The sequence below is a fragment of the Ictalurus punctatus genome, chromosome 8, assembly GCF_001660625.3.
Source record: "Ictalurus punctatus breed USDA103 chromosome 8, Coco_2.0, whole genome shotgun sequence".
NCBI classification, from domain to species: domain Eukaryota; kingdom Metazoa; phylum Chordata; class Actinopteri; order Siluriformes; family Ictaluridae; genus Ictalurus; species Ictalurus punctatus.
The window spans coordinates 10,761,813-10,777,016 of record NC_030423.2 but is presented as its reverse complement, the minus strand read 5'-3'; the positions used below and the strand labels follow the sequence as shown (position 1 = coordinate 10,777,016).

At 37.8% G+C, this 15,204-nt stretch overlaps 2 protein-coding genes across 7 annotated transcripts in view; both read right to left on the bottom strand.

The window, feature by feature from the left end:
* Positions 1 to 11,322, bottom strand: part of mtus1a (microtubule associated tumor suppressor 1a) — a 38,833-nt gene extending 27,511 nt beyond the window's left edge. The window contains exons 1-3 of one of the 6 annotated variants that reach the window (XM_053682367.1): positions 11,099 to 11,322; positions 1,562 to 3,332; positions 339 to 570 (exon numbers count right to left, since the gene is read on the bottom strand). In XM_053682367.1, coding sequence (XP_053538342.1) covers positions 339 to 570; positions 1,562 to 3,211 — 1,882 coding nt within the window. In that variant the 5' untranslated portion in view covers positions 3,212 to 3,332; positions 11,099 to 11,322. The other 5 variants (XM_053682371.1, XM_053682368.1, XM_053682366.1 and 2 more) reach the window with 5 other exon arrangements.
* Positions 11,323 to 11,435: 113 nt separating this feature from the next.
* Positions 11,436 to 14,074, bottom strand: fgl1 (fibrinogen-like 1). Its single transcript, XM_017474118.3, has 7 exons — positions 13,719 to 14,074; positions 13,386 to 13,560; positions 13,151 to 13,310; positions 12,756 to 12,853; positions 12,521 to 12,609; positions 12,219 to 12,406; positions 11,436 to 11,904 (listed from the first exon to the last, which is right to left on the bottom strand). Exons 1-7 carry the CDS (start codon positions 13,779 to 13,781, stop codon positions 11,745 to 11,747), a joined length of 933 nt encoding a protein of 310 aa, XP_017329607.1. The 5' UTR covers positions 13,782 to 14,074; the 3' UTR covers positions 11,436 to 11,744.
* Between the last annotated feature and the right edge of the window lie 1,130 nt (positions 14,075 to 15,204).

Sequence of the window (15,204 nt, the reverse complement as noted above, 5' to 3'; positions counted from 1 at the left end):
AACAAAAAAAAAAAAACACTATATTTAGAAGTTAGTACACATTTAATGGCAGCAAAATGTTATGACCAAGTCTGTGAAAGCACTAACTTAATTTTTTAATATATTTAATTTTACTATTTACTTCATTTGCCATACAATGTTACAACCTGGCATCACTCAGCATGGTTTCAGGTGTAGGTCACAACAGACAAATGTAAATCGAATGTGAACAACAACAACAACAAAAACTTTAAGCTATTAACATTATTTAAAATACTACAATGCTCCAACACTACTAAACAACTGCCATTAATAAGCTGAAACAAAAAGAATCTACCATGTGCAAGCATTTTCCATACCTCCAGATGTGCTCAGTTTGCTCCTCGGAGTAGGCATGTCAGTGGTGGTGCAGCCATTTTTCCATGCCGTGCCAAGCTTAGGCTTTGATGCAGAAAGAGGTGCTGGCCGAAGACTTGCAACGGGAGTTTGTGCTGGCGAACTGCCTCCTGTCCTGGATGATAATGGCTGGAAGCCAAGACTGCTTTTGCGCAAATCACACGGTGCTGCTCCTACCGGCCGGGTCGAGTCTGCCTGCAAGAGGAGCTTCCTTTCATTCACATGCTCCCAAGAGACATGACTGAAGTCTGTGTTCTCCACAATCACTACGGTGTTGGCCATAACCGAGCTGAAGAATGCAAATTGTGGTCGAGAACTTACGCACACTCAGAACTTCCTATTGTACTACAGTTCTCCTGAGAATGTGGAAATCCCTGCCAAGTAACACTCCCCAAACTCTATAAAACACAGTGTGTGTGTTTACACATGGAATACATTTACCAGAGTAGTAAGAACATATTTAATGCAACAATTAAAGCCATTCGAAGCAATAACATGGTGGTCTGGACATTAATTTGGTTCAAGATGGTGAACCAATTTTGAATTTTTATCATTTGAGACCACATGTTTGAGGGAGCAAAGGTGATACATGATACTTTATTACAGTGTTTCTCAATCCTGACTCTAATTCTTACTTTTAATTTACCTGATACAATAAGTAAATGGTTTGCACTTATATAGCGCTTTTTTAACCTTAGCGGTTCTACAAAGCGCTTTACACAGGTTCTCATTCACACACACACACACCCCAATGGTAGAGGTGCTAGCTTGCCATCGGGAGCAACTTGGGGTTCAGTGTCTTGCCAAAGGACACTTTGGCATGTGGACTGGGATTCGAACCACCAACCCTATGATTAGTGGACAACCCGCACTACCACCTGAGCCACAGCTGCCCAATAAGTTTAGCGAATTAACAAACGTGGTTAGACAGTGCACGTTAGAGGAGAGAAACACTAGGTACAAGTTTGAAAAACACTGATTCATTATATACTCGTGTTACTTTTCTTAAAATGTTTAACCTTATATATCAAACCATAAGTCATACCCATCTGTTTACCTAAAATATAGATACATGTAAAATCACTCTGGATAAATGTAAAATATAAAAGATAATATGGATACCAACATTCATTTGAAACAATCACAAAAAGCAATTCATTTTTATATTTTACTCAAAGACACTCACTTTTGTACTTGTTTTCTGTGGTTTCTTGAGACATTTTTCATCTCTAAAAGAAGCATGTCTGTCTCCAAGTTTGGTCAGGCTAGTTAGACTCAGAAAACCTCCTACAGATGAGCTTTTTGCATTAGGGAAGGTGTTTACGATCCTACCGACCTCAGACTCCTTTACAGTCATGTCTTCTCCATTCGTTTTTGATGTGCTGGAAGCCTCAGACCATGTGCGAACCCGGGACTTTGCAGCAGGTGAAGTATCTTGAAAAGTGGATGAGCGAGTTCTTTTAATCACATTGTTCTCATCCGTCTTATGGCTACCACATGGGAGAGTGGAGCTGGAAGAAATTGCAGAGGTAGATCTGGTAGGAGATGCTATGCTTTGCATGGAATGGGAAGGTCTAGTCTGTTTTTTGTGCAGTCTTATATTCGATGAAGCACTGACAACAGTTGCACTTGACTGCTTTAAGGCACTCGTGGGTCTAGACATTATTTTAGATTTTATATTACTGAAGTCAGGCTTGACATACTTCTTAGTTTCTGACTTATTACTTTTAGTGGATGTAGTCAATGAAGTTTCGGGTTTCTGACAACTTTGCTGTTCTGACAACTTCTGACAACTTTGCTGTTCCTTCATGACTTGGACCAATGGACTCCCAAAATCATTCTTACTCAAGTTAAGAGGAGAGTCTGAAAAGCAAAATGTTTTAGAGCTCATATACTGAACAGGAGTAGACGTCTGGGCATTACCACTGATATCTAGTTCCTCAGAGGTTGGAAATTGGAATGTTTTTCCATCAGCTGACGTGGAACGAGTGGATCTTTCAGCTTCAAAATGACTTTTTTTCAGATTAACTGGTGTGACACATTCAGTATGATTATCTCCTGCAACTAAATGTGATGCTCTGCTTTCCCCAGGTGCATTATGAGGAATTGTTTGAAAGACATCCTCTTCCATTGTGAATGTCTGATTGCTTGGCTGGATGAAGGTGAGTCCAAAGTCAGGATGTTTGCCGTTTTGTTCTGAAGCACTGACCATGTTATTAACAAGACCCTCACAGACATCAGGCAGCAAGCCAGGAATCAGGCCAAGATCAGAAGGCATATCTGATGATTCCTCTAAGACTGAGGCACTGAGTAGTTGATCAGACTCATGAATGATAAAACTTTTGCTCCTAATTAGCATCTCACCAGAGCTCACAGAGGTGTAGTTCTCACTGGTGCTAGAGCATGACGAAGTAACTGATCCTATGACAAAAGCTTGTTGCGCATCAGTGTTTACGCACATCTTTGAAATGTCATCACATTTCATTACAAGGAGACCATGGACATCTAACCTGGTACTTTCAGAATCAATATCGCCATTTTGCAGGCCCGAGACCATAAGAGTCACATTCTGGTTACAGTTGTCGTCTGCAGTTTTCATACAGCTGACAGTGGCCAAGTCTGAGTGTACATCCACTTTATTAATTATGCTTGTAGTTGAAAACAACTCACTGACACAGTCCCTGGTCATCTCTACATCAGCAGGGCTGTTTGTCTTGCCATGACTTCTGCTGTCCCTTGGTGAATCGGATGAAGGGTTACTAAGGCAAGTAATGTCATTTCCATTTTGGTCCTCTGCAAACGATGAGAGGTGCATAGAGCTAAGGGGAACCTCCATGCCTTTGGCTGTCGGAGTGGTTTTAAGTTCAGAGGAGCTGACTTCAAGGCCCAAACATCTATGGTTTGACTGTTTACTTTCTCTTGTGGTAAGCCTTTAAGCATCAGCCAAAGCAAAACACCTAGGATGGAGAAAATGTATTTAAATACTTCAGACTTTTAATCAATGTTCATGTTTAAAAAAAAAAAAAAAAAAAAAAAAAAAGATTGCTTTTGGTATAAAGTGTAGATGAAAAGGGTCTCTCAAGGCAACCCCCAAATACACCAGTAATCTTACTTTTAAGGAGCCTTCTACCTTATTTTACTTTAGTTTGACCACCTTAATCATGACAGTTATATGCGCAGTCTCAGTAATTTCATTAGTTTCCTTGTTAGCCCTATAAACATTCAAGTTTAGCTAATTTGCAAGTACTTGGACATTACTGTACCATGTATAAAACCTAGCCAGCATAGTGTTCAATACTTAATGTTCATAGTAACAATAAACTGTAATGTTCATAGTAAACTGGAAACACCTTCTGCCTGCCAATTAAGCAACACAATCTCTTGAGTCTTAATATTTTAGAATCAATTCACTGAACAACCTTTCTTGTAGCAAGCATATGACACCCTATTAATGTTTCATATCTCCAAGGACACCTTTATATAAGAAAGAGTTTGGACTGTGGCACTACCCTCCATGGTTAACCTTTTTTAAATGTCTAATTGAAATGCCTTTCTAGGATCACTGCCTTTTGAAAGAAAAAGAAAAGAAAAAAGGTCAACACAGACCTGGGAAGAAAAATCCAGCCCTTTTATTAGTACTGTATGTTAGCACATAGCAGCCCTAAATACTTAAATATTAACCAAATTGATGGTTAGGTTTACACAAGAAAACCTAAGTAAGTAAGTAAGTAAGTAAGTAAGTAAGTAAGTAAGTAAAACCCAAGTAATTGAAACAAACTAAAATGAACCATTTATAGGGCTAACAAGACACTAAAGACTTAACTGAAACTGAGCATTCATGAGTGCCTAGGCAAGCTAAAAAAAAAAAAAAATAAAAATAAATAAATATATAAATAAATAATTTTTTTTAGAAGAAGCCTTCTATACAGGGAGTCCCAAAATGAACAGTTTTTAGCAAAATGTCTGCCAATTTTTTTTTCATGCTTAGTTTTTATTATATGTATTTTTCCTCCCAGATAGCCTGTAAGAATGCCTTTAACAAAGGAATAATGTACTGAAATTCTCATGGCTGGATCGGGAAGCTGTTGCAAGGTTGTGATGGACTAACAGGAAACAAAGCAAGCACATCACACGACACTGCTGCCAAACTTATTAACTAATTCAAAAAGACTGAAAGTGTTGCGGAATAACCGAAAAGCGGACGTCCACAAACATCCACTGACGAAGTAACAACCAGCATGATGGTGGCACACATAGTCCCCTATGTATGAAGACTTTTAGGACACTCTGCATTTCAAACAGCAAATGCAAAAAACCCAAACGAAAAAAAAAAAACGATTGGTTTAACTCAGTAATAGGTTCTGTGATACAAAGCAGTCACAAAATGCTCACTGTGCCACATTTAGAACATGATGGAATATAAACAGCCAAGTACAAGACAAGACTTTGAATGGTCAGCACAGCATGCTAGTTCTACTCCAATAGACCTTGGATATTTCAATATTTCACAGACGGAAATGCAGGAGAAATGTGCATCATTTTAGAAATTAAATAGGAATATTTATTTAAATGGAGAGGTTAAAACATCTGCATTTTAAAAATGTTTTGGGAGTAATAGATGTTCATAACAAATACAGACTCATTCCAAAATCATGAATTATAATATTTTTGATTCAATTAAAATTCATCCAAAGATTAGTGGAAATGGCCTTAACTCCAGATGCAATAAAAATAAATAAATAAAAGCAAACTCACAAAATCCTAACTCACCTACTGCTAGTGTAGCTGTAGAAGTAGCTGTATAGTAAAACTCAGAAGTAGCTGTATAGGTTTGAGTTCTCATATGACTGTTGTAGCTCTACACCAACCCCTTCTGCATTATTCAGCGTTATTTAGCACAACATTATTGAAACATTTCACAAGCTTTAAAATAGGCCAAAATGGGAGGAAAGTTTTTACTTGAACCTAAACAATCTCATGAAATTTTATGTTCTGCCTGCTTATTCCATAATCACATTCCACAGGGGTAGAAATTGCTTTTAAACTACTGGAAAGAGATCCTGCACACTCCACTGCACTCCTGTCAGTACAATAAAGGAAGGGGGTCTAGACAAGGGGCAGAAAGAAGTTCTTTGTTGCCAGGAATTTTACTAGAATGAACTTGAATCAGCAAATCAAGCCTTTTACACATGACAATTTCATATTGAAATAATCTATTTAAATGCTTAACCTAGAGAGAGCGAGAGCGAGAGCAAGAGAGAGAGAGCGCTTTTCTACAATTCCTTCCAACAACAGCACTGTGTGAACAAACAAATCAGTAGAACAATGTTTAATCTATGTTGGCAAAGAGGGAGGTGTCTGCAACACGTAACAGGTACAGACATGAGGAAAACAATGATTATCCACCAGGTAAAAGTTCATGTCTGTCTCAAAGACCTTACACATCAGGTCTAGCTGTAGGGCTGGGTCTGCCTCTATAGAATCCTAAATAGAACATATTGTATTTGTTAACTTACATGCAGAGTTAACCTGCATACAATGGAAACTTTATGCTCTATGGGAGAATACCGATGTTTATTTTGGAGGTTCAAACCTTCAAAATTAAATTATATTATATTATATTATATTATATTATATATATATATATATTATATTATATTATATTATATTATATTATATTATATTATATAATATATATATATATATATATATATATATATATATATATATATATATATATATATATAAAAATTTTCTCACACAGAACAACCTCCTGGACACCAAGCAGTCTGGCTTCAAGAGCAATCACTCCACGGAGACTGCTCTGCTTTCCGTCACTGAAGCCTTACGACTAGCAAGAGCAACCTCTAGATCATCTGTGTTCATCCTACTTGACCTCTCTGCTGCTTTCAACACTGTGAACCATCAGATCCTCCTGTCAACTTTCTCCAGACTGGGCATCACTGGAACGGTTCTGGACTCTCTCCAGACTGGGCATCACCGGAACCGTTCTGCGCTGGGTGGAATCCTATCTCTCAGACAGATCCTTCAAGGTATCATGGAGGGGAGGTATTTCTGAAACTCACAACTGGTGTTACACAGGGTTCAGTTCTGGGTCCACTGCTCTTTTCTATTTACACTACATCTCTAGGGCAGGTGAGTGAGTCTCATGGCTTCTCATATCATTGCTATGTTGATGACACCCAGCTCTATTTGTCCTTCCAGTCTGACGATCCATCAGTCTCTGCACATATCTCTACTTGCCTGTCGTACATCTCGGTCTGGATAAGGGGACACCACCTTAAGCTCAACCTGGCAAAATCTGAGCTTATCGTCATCCCAGCCTGTCCCTCAATCAACCACAACCTCACAGTACAGCTCGGCTCAACCACACTCAAGCCAACCAGGATAGCCAGGAACCTTGGGGTTATTCTCGATGACAGCTTGACCTTTACAGACCACATCTCAACAACTGCACGATCCTGTAGGTTCATCCTGTACAATATCAAGAAAATCAAAGCCTACCTCACCGAACAGGCTACACAGATACTAGTCCAGGCTCTTATCTCAAAACTGGACTACTGCAACTCACTACTCTCGGGCCTCGCGGCCAGCTCCACCAAACCCCTTCAAATGATTCAGAATGCAGCAGCAAGCCTCGTCTTCAAACAGCCCAAGAGAACCCATGTCACACCCATCTTCATCTCCCTCCACTGGCTTCCGGTAGCTGCCCGCATCAAATTCAAGGCCTTGATGCTCACCTACAAGACCTTGTCTGGAACAGCACACTCCTACCTCAGCTCTCTCCTGAAGGCTTACGTTCCCCTCACACAATCTGTGATCAATCAACGACCGACGCTTAGTAGTATCTACTGAGCGTGGCTCAGGGTCCCTTTCAAGAACATTCAAACTAACTATTCCCCACTGGTGGAATGAACTTCCAAACTCAATCTGGACCGCAGAATTTCTCACCATCTTCAAAAAACAGCTAAAGACCCACCTCTTCTGTGAACACCTAACCAACCCATAAAAATAAATAAATAAATAAATAAATAAATAAATAAGTAAATAAATAAGTAAATAAATTACTCTGGCACTTACACCTGTAATCTGTGCACTTTGCTTCTTCTGGAACTCAATTAACAGATCCTGTATGCAAGCACTACTTGTATTGTTCTCTGCTTGATATATCGCTTTGCCTGTATTTTCTCATTTGTAAGTCGCTTTGGATAAAAGCGTCTGCTAAATGAATAAATGTAAAATGTAATGTAACATACATGTGTTCAGGCTATCTCTGTTTATTAAAAAAAAATTAAATCTAGTTCAGAAAAGAAGAAAAGAAAATGGTCAGAGCGAAGCTTGAAAATTCTTCTGAACTAATCGACTGCAATTATTTTAACACTGAAGGGGTAGAAGTATTCTTTTTCAGTCCACAAAAACTTTCCTCCTATTAATAAGACTGGGGAAAATCTTTATTTCTTTCTCCCAAAACATTATCTCGGGGTCAGACTGCTTGCTTAGAACATTTAAACCATGACTGCTTAAGTAAGACAAGAAACAATCACCTCTCTGTTAACACACTACTACGAATGGGACAATCAGTGAAGTCATATACCAGCATACCACTACTGGGACATTAGTGCTTTCAAAAGTCATAAAAATGAGAGCTAAATTCTTAGGTACATAGACCTATTTGGGTATGCTGGTCATAAAAACAGTTAGGCAGGAGCTGCTCCAGTCTGCTAAGATTTCATTTACTCTCAACCTGTACACAACAGCGGTCCTGTTCATGGTGTGGCACAGACAAGCCAAAGAGTTTCATAAAAGTATGATATTTCCATATTAAAACAGCAATGATGTTTTAATGTTACACTGATCTTAAACAACATAATTATGAGATATGGGGAACTCAATCACATAGTATTAAACACATGTTTACTAACAAACACAAGCAGCTTTTTTTGATTAGTACAGTTTTACATATGATCTCTCCATGAATATCTGCCGGAACGATCCCCTTGAAAAAGGAATGTTGACTTTTGCAATATAGCAAAGTATTTATTCTGATAGCAAAAAGCCTAAGTATTCTGCTAGTTAGTAAGTGGTTTAGTTCCCAACATATTCAATGCAGCTGAAAGGGAAAACAGACCTACCAGCTATGTTCCACAATTCTCTTCCCCGAGTCAAGATCCTTTCTCATGGAATTGATCCCATCAGTGGTATGGAAAAGTCTCAGACTAGACCAAACGCATAACTCTGTGCATATTCCTCACATATTTATCTACCAGCCCCCAATTCAGAGTCGACTTGTCAGAGCATCACGAACACACTGCTAAAGTGTGGGCTCTTGCTCTCAGAGCCCCCTGAACTTGTAGCAGTGATTCCTTGCCTAACAAATATTCTCAGTGCTGGCTTCCATCACCTTTGGGCAATCAGACTGCACTCATTCTAACACGCCTCTGCATACATCACTCCACGGTTCAAGGTCCAGCTCAGGCCTGTGTTAATGTTACAAGGCTAAGTTTACTGGAGAGAGCATTTGGTTACCTTATCCCTAGCAGGACCTTTGCAAGGAGGGAGGGGCTTAGACATGGCAGGACAGAATGGCATTCGCTGTTGCTATGCGACCAAAGGCCTCCTATTATGAAAGAGTTCACGACAGCCAGCTTTTTTGTTCAGGGCTGTAACTGAGAGCATGCCCCCACACATACACGCACGTAAGTCATTTCAGGTCAATATGCAATCGACCAATTAGGAAGAGACCATTCGGAGTCTGTTTTACACAACGTAAAGTCTGTTTAGAAATATTACCATAATTACTAGTGTGTATTTGGTGTGTGTAAAATATGGGGAATAAAAATGTAGGTTATTTCTTTAGACATGTACATTTCTGGGAACAGATGGTATGAACTGGTTAGCTGTGTTCTACACAACTCTATTCCTGCCTAATCCAGACTACTAAAAATGTGCAATCATGGATATCCAGTAATACCAACCTGCAGTAATTGTGCAATGGATTACAGCATGGGAATAGATTTAATCAAATTGGGCACAGCTCAGTGATTAAAAACTGATACTCCATTTTAAGTTGAGGTATAAGATTGCTGGCAATAAGCGGAATAAATGATTCACAGCCGTGCATGAATGAACCACAAGATAAACACCAGCATAGAATTTCACACATATCCACTGATTACAGCTTATCATGACTGTAAAACCAAAGCCAAATATTTGGTAAGATAATGTTAGATAGAAAATTACTGTTCGCTTAAGAAACAGTAGAAAGTTGTCAGTATGGTCGATTACAACCATTTTCCCAAAGCATTTATCAGCTCTTTTATTCCCATTCCAAATATTCAACACATGGAAACAAGTTCAATGTGAACTCTTAAAACTTTTGGAGTAACTGGTTGTTTTGTTAGAGGAGGTCCATATGAAATACCTCAATGCTCAACACAACTCAAATATCAAATGACATACAAGCAACTTCAAAATGCTGCTATTCAAAAATGTATGCTCTTCACGAATTGAGTTGAAGGCAACTGTTCTCAGACTCTCGTGCCCCTCTATAACCTCCATCTTTGGCATGCAATCACTGCACAAATCTATGGTCTATGATCTATGTACTGTCACAGTAGAAAACCCGTTCTCTCATACTATGTTCCAGTGAATCTAAATTAGTATACGTCGAATGAAGAAAAACAGATTTGACTCCCCATGTAACTTGTAGATAGATTTTCTGCATGCTAGCTGTATTCATGATTAAGACAAACTTTCATTTAAAACTTTAAAAGAACCTGCTCAAACACTTGCTCCGGCATCTTAAAGTTATTTAAATTCCTTTTGGATGCCATACAATGCCCTAAAGGACAGATGAGCAGTAAGTCGAGACACAGCATGCCAAGACCTCCCCGGTTCTTCTCTTGGCAAAGAGAAAACATGCAATAATTTATACATTGAGGAAACTGTACCAACAATCCTCCCAAATCTTTCCTAATAATGTCAATACAATGACTAATTACTAATACAAATAATGACTGTGAGGTTTTAGATTAAGCAATCCTTTAAAAGCTGCTTACAGCATTGGGAATAGGGTTGATTACATGACAGCCAGAAAAAAAGAAAAGAAAAAAAAAAAAAAACAGCTTTTAAAGTTATTTCTAGTAACTTGCTTTTCTCCAGCTCTGCTTTCGCATGAGATCACATCTCCTTCAGAGGCACAGTCTATTTCCTGAACACTGTTTTTGCACCTGATTTACACTCATCAGAAGGATATCTCAGATGCCTTGTACTGCTTTCCAAAAATAGTGCAGAGAGTGAACCAGTCATAAAGCTATAGTATGCAGTGAATCCTTTATGGGACTGAGCAAACCAATGTACTAGTTGATTAAGCATGCTGTGTAGTCTATACTTGATAGTTTTACAGCTGCATTATGGTTACAAAACAAAATCATGAATGCAACAGTTTTGCTAGATTTTGATATAAATACTGGAGTCATTGTATAGTTACCAGGTTATCATTACAAGCTATTTCCTAGGCTGTTCAAACATACATTTGTAAGCAAGATCTGCTTGTTATTCAGCTGTTACCGATCGTGTAATTTATATGTGTGTGTGTGGGGGGGATTAATATTTACAAACTTTACAAGTTACTGAAGCGCGTTAGTTAAGCGAGGAGCCAAACTACACACACAAAAACACACAAGACTGGAGGTTCATTTACCGGAATATTGTTGAGTTTTAGTTCTTTTTTTTTTTCTTTTTCTTCCAACTTCAGAGAATCTGACGGCAAACGCAAGGTAGCGAATTTTCTGATGAACAACTCATCTGATGTTCTTATGTTTCTGTTAAACCATCCATGCACCTCACCTATAAGAAAAACAGTGCACCCAAAAGGTACGCACGAGCTCTGCACTCTTCTCACCTGTGGACAGATGGCGTCACTTCCGGGGTAGAAATCCGAACCCTTGTTTTTTTTAACTATTATTTTATTATTATTATTTTTTATATATAGAACTTAGTATTATTGTATACCTTTAATCCGTTATAACACAACGATATTATAATTAAACATTATTCAACTTTATTTGACTAACACTCTGATCGAGTCTAGTTAAATATTGAGTAAAAAGTTTGCATTACATTTGATCATGCTTGGTAGAAATGCATGTCATTTTGTGATTATATAGGTGTAATGTTTACACACACACACACACACACACACACACACACACACACACACAGACTATAAACTACATTGACAGTATATGTTCTCTATTACTATAAACTGTATGTAAATATATTTCAATATGCATACAGCATCTATATATTTTTCCAAGTATAATTGACCAATGGTAAAACGTGTTATGTTAGACTTCATTAGTTTCAAAGGCACTTGGCCTGATCTTCATTTCCACTGTTTTGAGAGAGTACCACCAGCCATGCCAGGTGTACCACACTATCCCGTTGTCAGTCACTGCACTGTACGGTCCTTTATAGTAAAGTCCATTCAGATTGGCAGAGTGACACCTAGAGGAAGAACAGTGGAAGAACTTCAAGCAAACAGCATGCAGGGTATTTATTAAGACTGGGTGAGGGTTTTCCTTCCACATAATAATAATTTCTTTTCAGATAGTAGGCTATATTAAATGCTTAGAACACTGTATGTAGATGATTTATGACATTGAGAGGGTTTTTTTTTTTTTTTTACAATAATACTCACATGATCAATAACCACTATAGACAGGCTGTTGTCCAAGTATACAATTATTCTTGATCATAGGCAGTTTACTAACTTGTTAAATGCCTTTTTTTTTTTTTGGATAACAATATATTTAACAGACCTGTTAAACCACCAGCCAGACATATCTTCCAGAGCACAGTTGCGCTCATAGCGATCATTGTCCTTATCTTTTGTGCTGAATTTCATGCCCTGGTGACTTGCCCAATCCTGCACCTCAGGGTTGTAGCTTCCTGAGAGCGAGTCTCCTGCATTCCCTCTGTATCCATCAAACTGCAGCTGGTAATGATTCTAAAACCATGCAGGCATAGTTATAATTCATTCAAACCTATGCTTACTCCGTATATAGTTACTAAACAGAGGGATAATCTCCTTGTTTAACCCTCACAAAAAGACAGGTGCTACCTGTTCACTGTCTACTTGGAACTTTTTGTACATGGCAAAACGGTGGCTGCCCTCAAAGTCTTCCAAGTCGATTCTCAAGCTGTAATTACCTGTTACATAATATTTACAAAAAAAAAAAAAAAAAAAAAAACACAACACAACAACATCCATGATATATAACTAAGCATATATATTTATAGTGTATACCCTATTTTATATGAATGATTTAAAATTCATACATAAAGGAATGTCCCACCTTGGGATGTCAGATAATGTAAGTTGTCATTCCCTAACCAGAACTCTGCATTTGCAGATTTGATATCACCAAAACCAGTTTTGTAATCGTTCCAATCCCTATAACAAAAAAAATAAGAACCCATTAGATTCACCAGGAAAAACCAGTAACGCAAACATCTCTCTAAATCTACTGCCAAATGGAAACTGATTAAATTGAATAAAATATGATATTATTAAAGTATTACAGTGATTTGAATAAAAATTATCATTCATTTAAAAGACTTAATATGGGCAGGTTGCAGTATGAGGAAAGTCTTCATAAAAAGTTTAGCAAAAAATTCTTTCAGCCCTCTGGTTCCACACTCCAAATGTGACTTTTGTATAAATAATACACGAATATAGAATCTTTCTCACCTGTCAAAAGATTCGTTACCATCAGAGCGTCTTTGGAAAACTGTCCACCCGCCTCCGTCTTTCATATCACAGTACACTCTGATCTGAGCTGGGCTCTTTTCAGGTTTAATCGTGTAAAATCCACTCTTCTTGTAGCCATTATTGAAAATCTGAGCGCAGTCTGAAATGGAAAAAAAAAACTTCAATAATTGCTGCATTCCAGCAAATACATATAAACAGAAATACACATTATTACCTGTATATTGTTTGTCTCCAAGGTCAAAAAAGATGCTCTCATTTAGAGGAAGTGGAGGTTGCTGATTGAGGTTCAGAAAGCTCTGGATCATCAACTGCTGCTTAACAGCACGAGCCTCCATACTTCTCAACTGTGCCTGAAGTCTGTCTCTCTCCTGGTGGCATTGATCAGAGGACTGCACACACATTTTATTAACAAGCAACAAAATATTAATACCAGGCACTGTGGGGAAAGGAATCGGATTTTGACCAAATGGATAAATAGAAAAATAAGTTCAATACAATTTTAATTACTATTAAATTCATATAAGCTCAGAAAGGTAATAATACTCACAGAATCAACCAGGTCAAAACAGAAAACAATCCAAATCACAAAATAATGTCTTGTTGCCATCATAACAACCAAACAAATCCCAAAAGGAAATAATGTTTGAGAAAGAAAAGTATTCTTTTACATTGATTACTGCACTGGTTTGCACTTTTTCCAGCTCGTGCATCAAAGATCTTTCACCTGTCCGATCTGTCCTGCATGCCTTTTAAAATCTGCTGGAACTGCCAGCGTGCTTTTTGGGTGAGTCAGAAACAACGCAGATGGACAGATCTACAACAACAAGGGCATAGACTCCAAACACCAAATTTAAAATAAAATACCTGCAAGTTTAAACTTCATGGGTTCGTTGTTCAAATATCAAGCAATACAACATTGAACTAAAAATTTGAAAACAAAATGTAAAAGAATTTATATATATATATATATATATATATATATATATATTTTTTTTAAAAAAAATCTAAAATAGCTTGGCTGGCTTTCAGAGAATACCTGATTTGATACACATGTGTATGTGTGGAAGGTTACCGTGTGGTGAATCACAGGGTACAGCAATGAAACCCCACAGCCAAGCACAACATGTACACTGCTTTTGTGTGCTTAACATCAGCGTCAATCAGGGCTGTAACCACCATAGACAGTGAGGGGGACACGTTCCCCTCAATAATCAGATATGGCCAAATTGTCCCGTAAGTAAATGATTCATAAAACTAAATGTGGGAGAGTTATCATACTCAGACTTAAACTAGAACATGGTAAAATATGTGGATTTGACTGACGTGTGTTTATAGTTTGTGGTTAGGACATTTATAAAAATAAAAATATATTATTTGCAGATCTAGTAGATTAGCCATTTTTTAAATCTGGACAATAAACCCCCCCAAGTGTCTGCAACCATTGTATTTTGATGCTAGTCGTTATGTCCTTGTAAGGTCTGCACTCAAAAAGTTTAAGGGATACGTCACCTAAATATGAAAATTATGTTATCATTTACTTACCCTTATGTCTTTCCAAACCCAAACACTGTTACTTTTCATAACATAAAAGAAGACCCTCCCCATACACACTCTTTTCCACTCTATCACAGCTCTATTTTATAAAATGGCAGAAGACCATGATCATGAGTTTTAAAGGTGCACTATAAAGGCGCCATAAAAACTATACTTCAAGTGGTCATATGAGAGCTTTGTGTCATATGGACTGCTTTCCTGTATAGTGGTGTAAACAGTCTTCAAAATTGTCCTTTTGTGTTACACTGAAAACAGCATACAGACTTGGAACAACTTGAGGGTGAGTAAATCATTTTGTGCAAGTCATTGTGTCTGGCTAACTGACACAGTCATGCCGTTTTACAGCAGGGGAAAAAAGGATAAGCTGACACGAACAGGAAAAAAGTTACCAGTATATGAACAGTGGAAGTAATTCATATTTGGTCTGCTCTACTGTTTGGAATTATTATTCACTATATCTGTGCATAAGAAGATGAAAG

What these genes read in the sequence shown, in the direction of transcription:
- fgl1 (XM_017474118.3), bottom strand. Translation starts at nt 13,781, where the DNA reads ATGATGGCAACAAGACATTATTTTGTGATTTGGATTGTTTTCTGTTTT. An exon ending in GTTTTGACCTGGTTGATTCT is followed by an intron (nt 13,561 to 13,718) that starts GTGAGTATTATT and finishes ATGTGTGTGCAG; the next exon opens with TCCTCTGATCAATGCCACCA. An exon ending in TCCAAGTAGACAGTGAACAG is followed by an intron (nt 12,407 to 12,520) that starts GTAGCACCTGTC and finishes GCATGGTTTTAG; the next exon opens with AATCATTACCAGCTGCAGTT.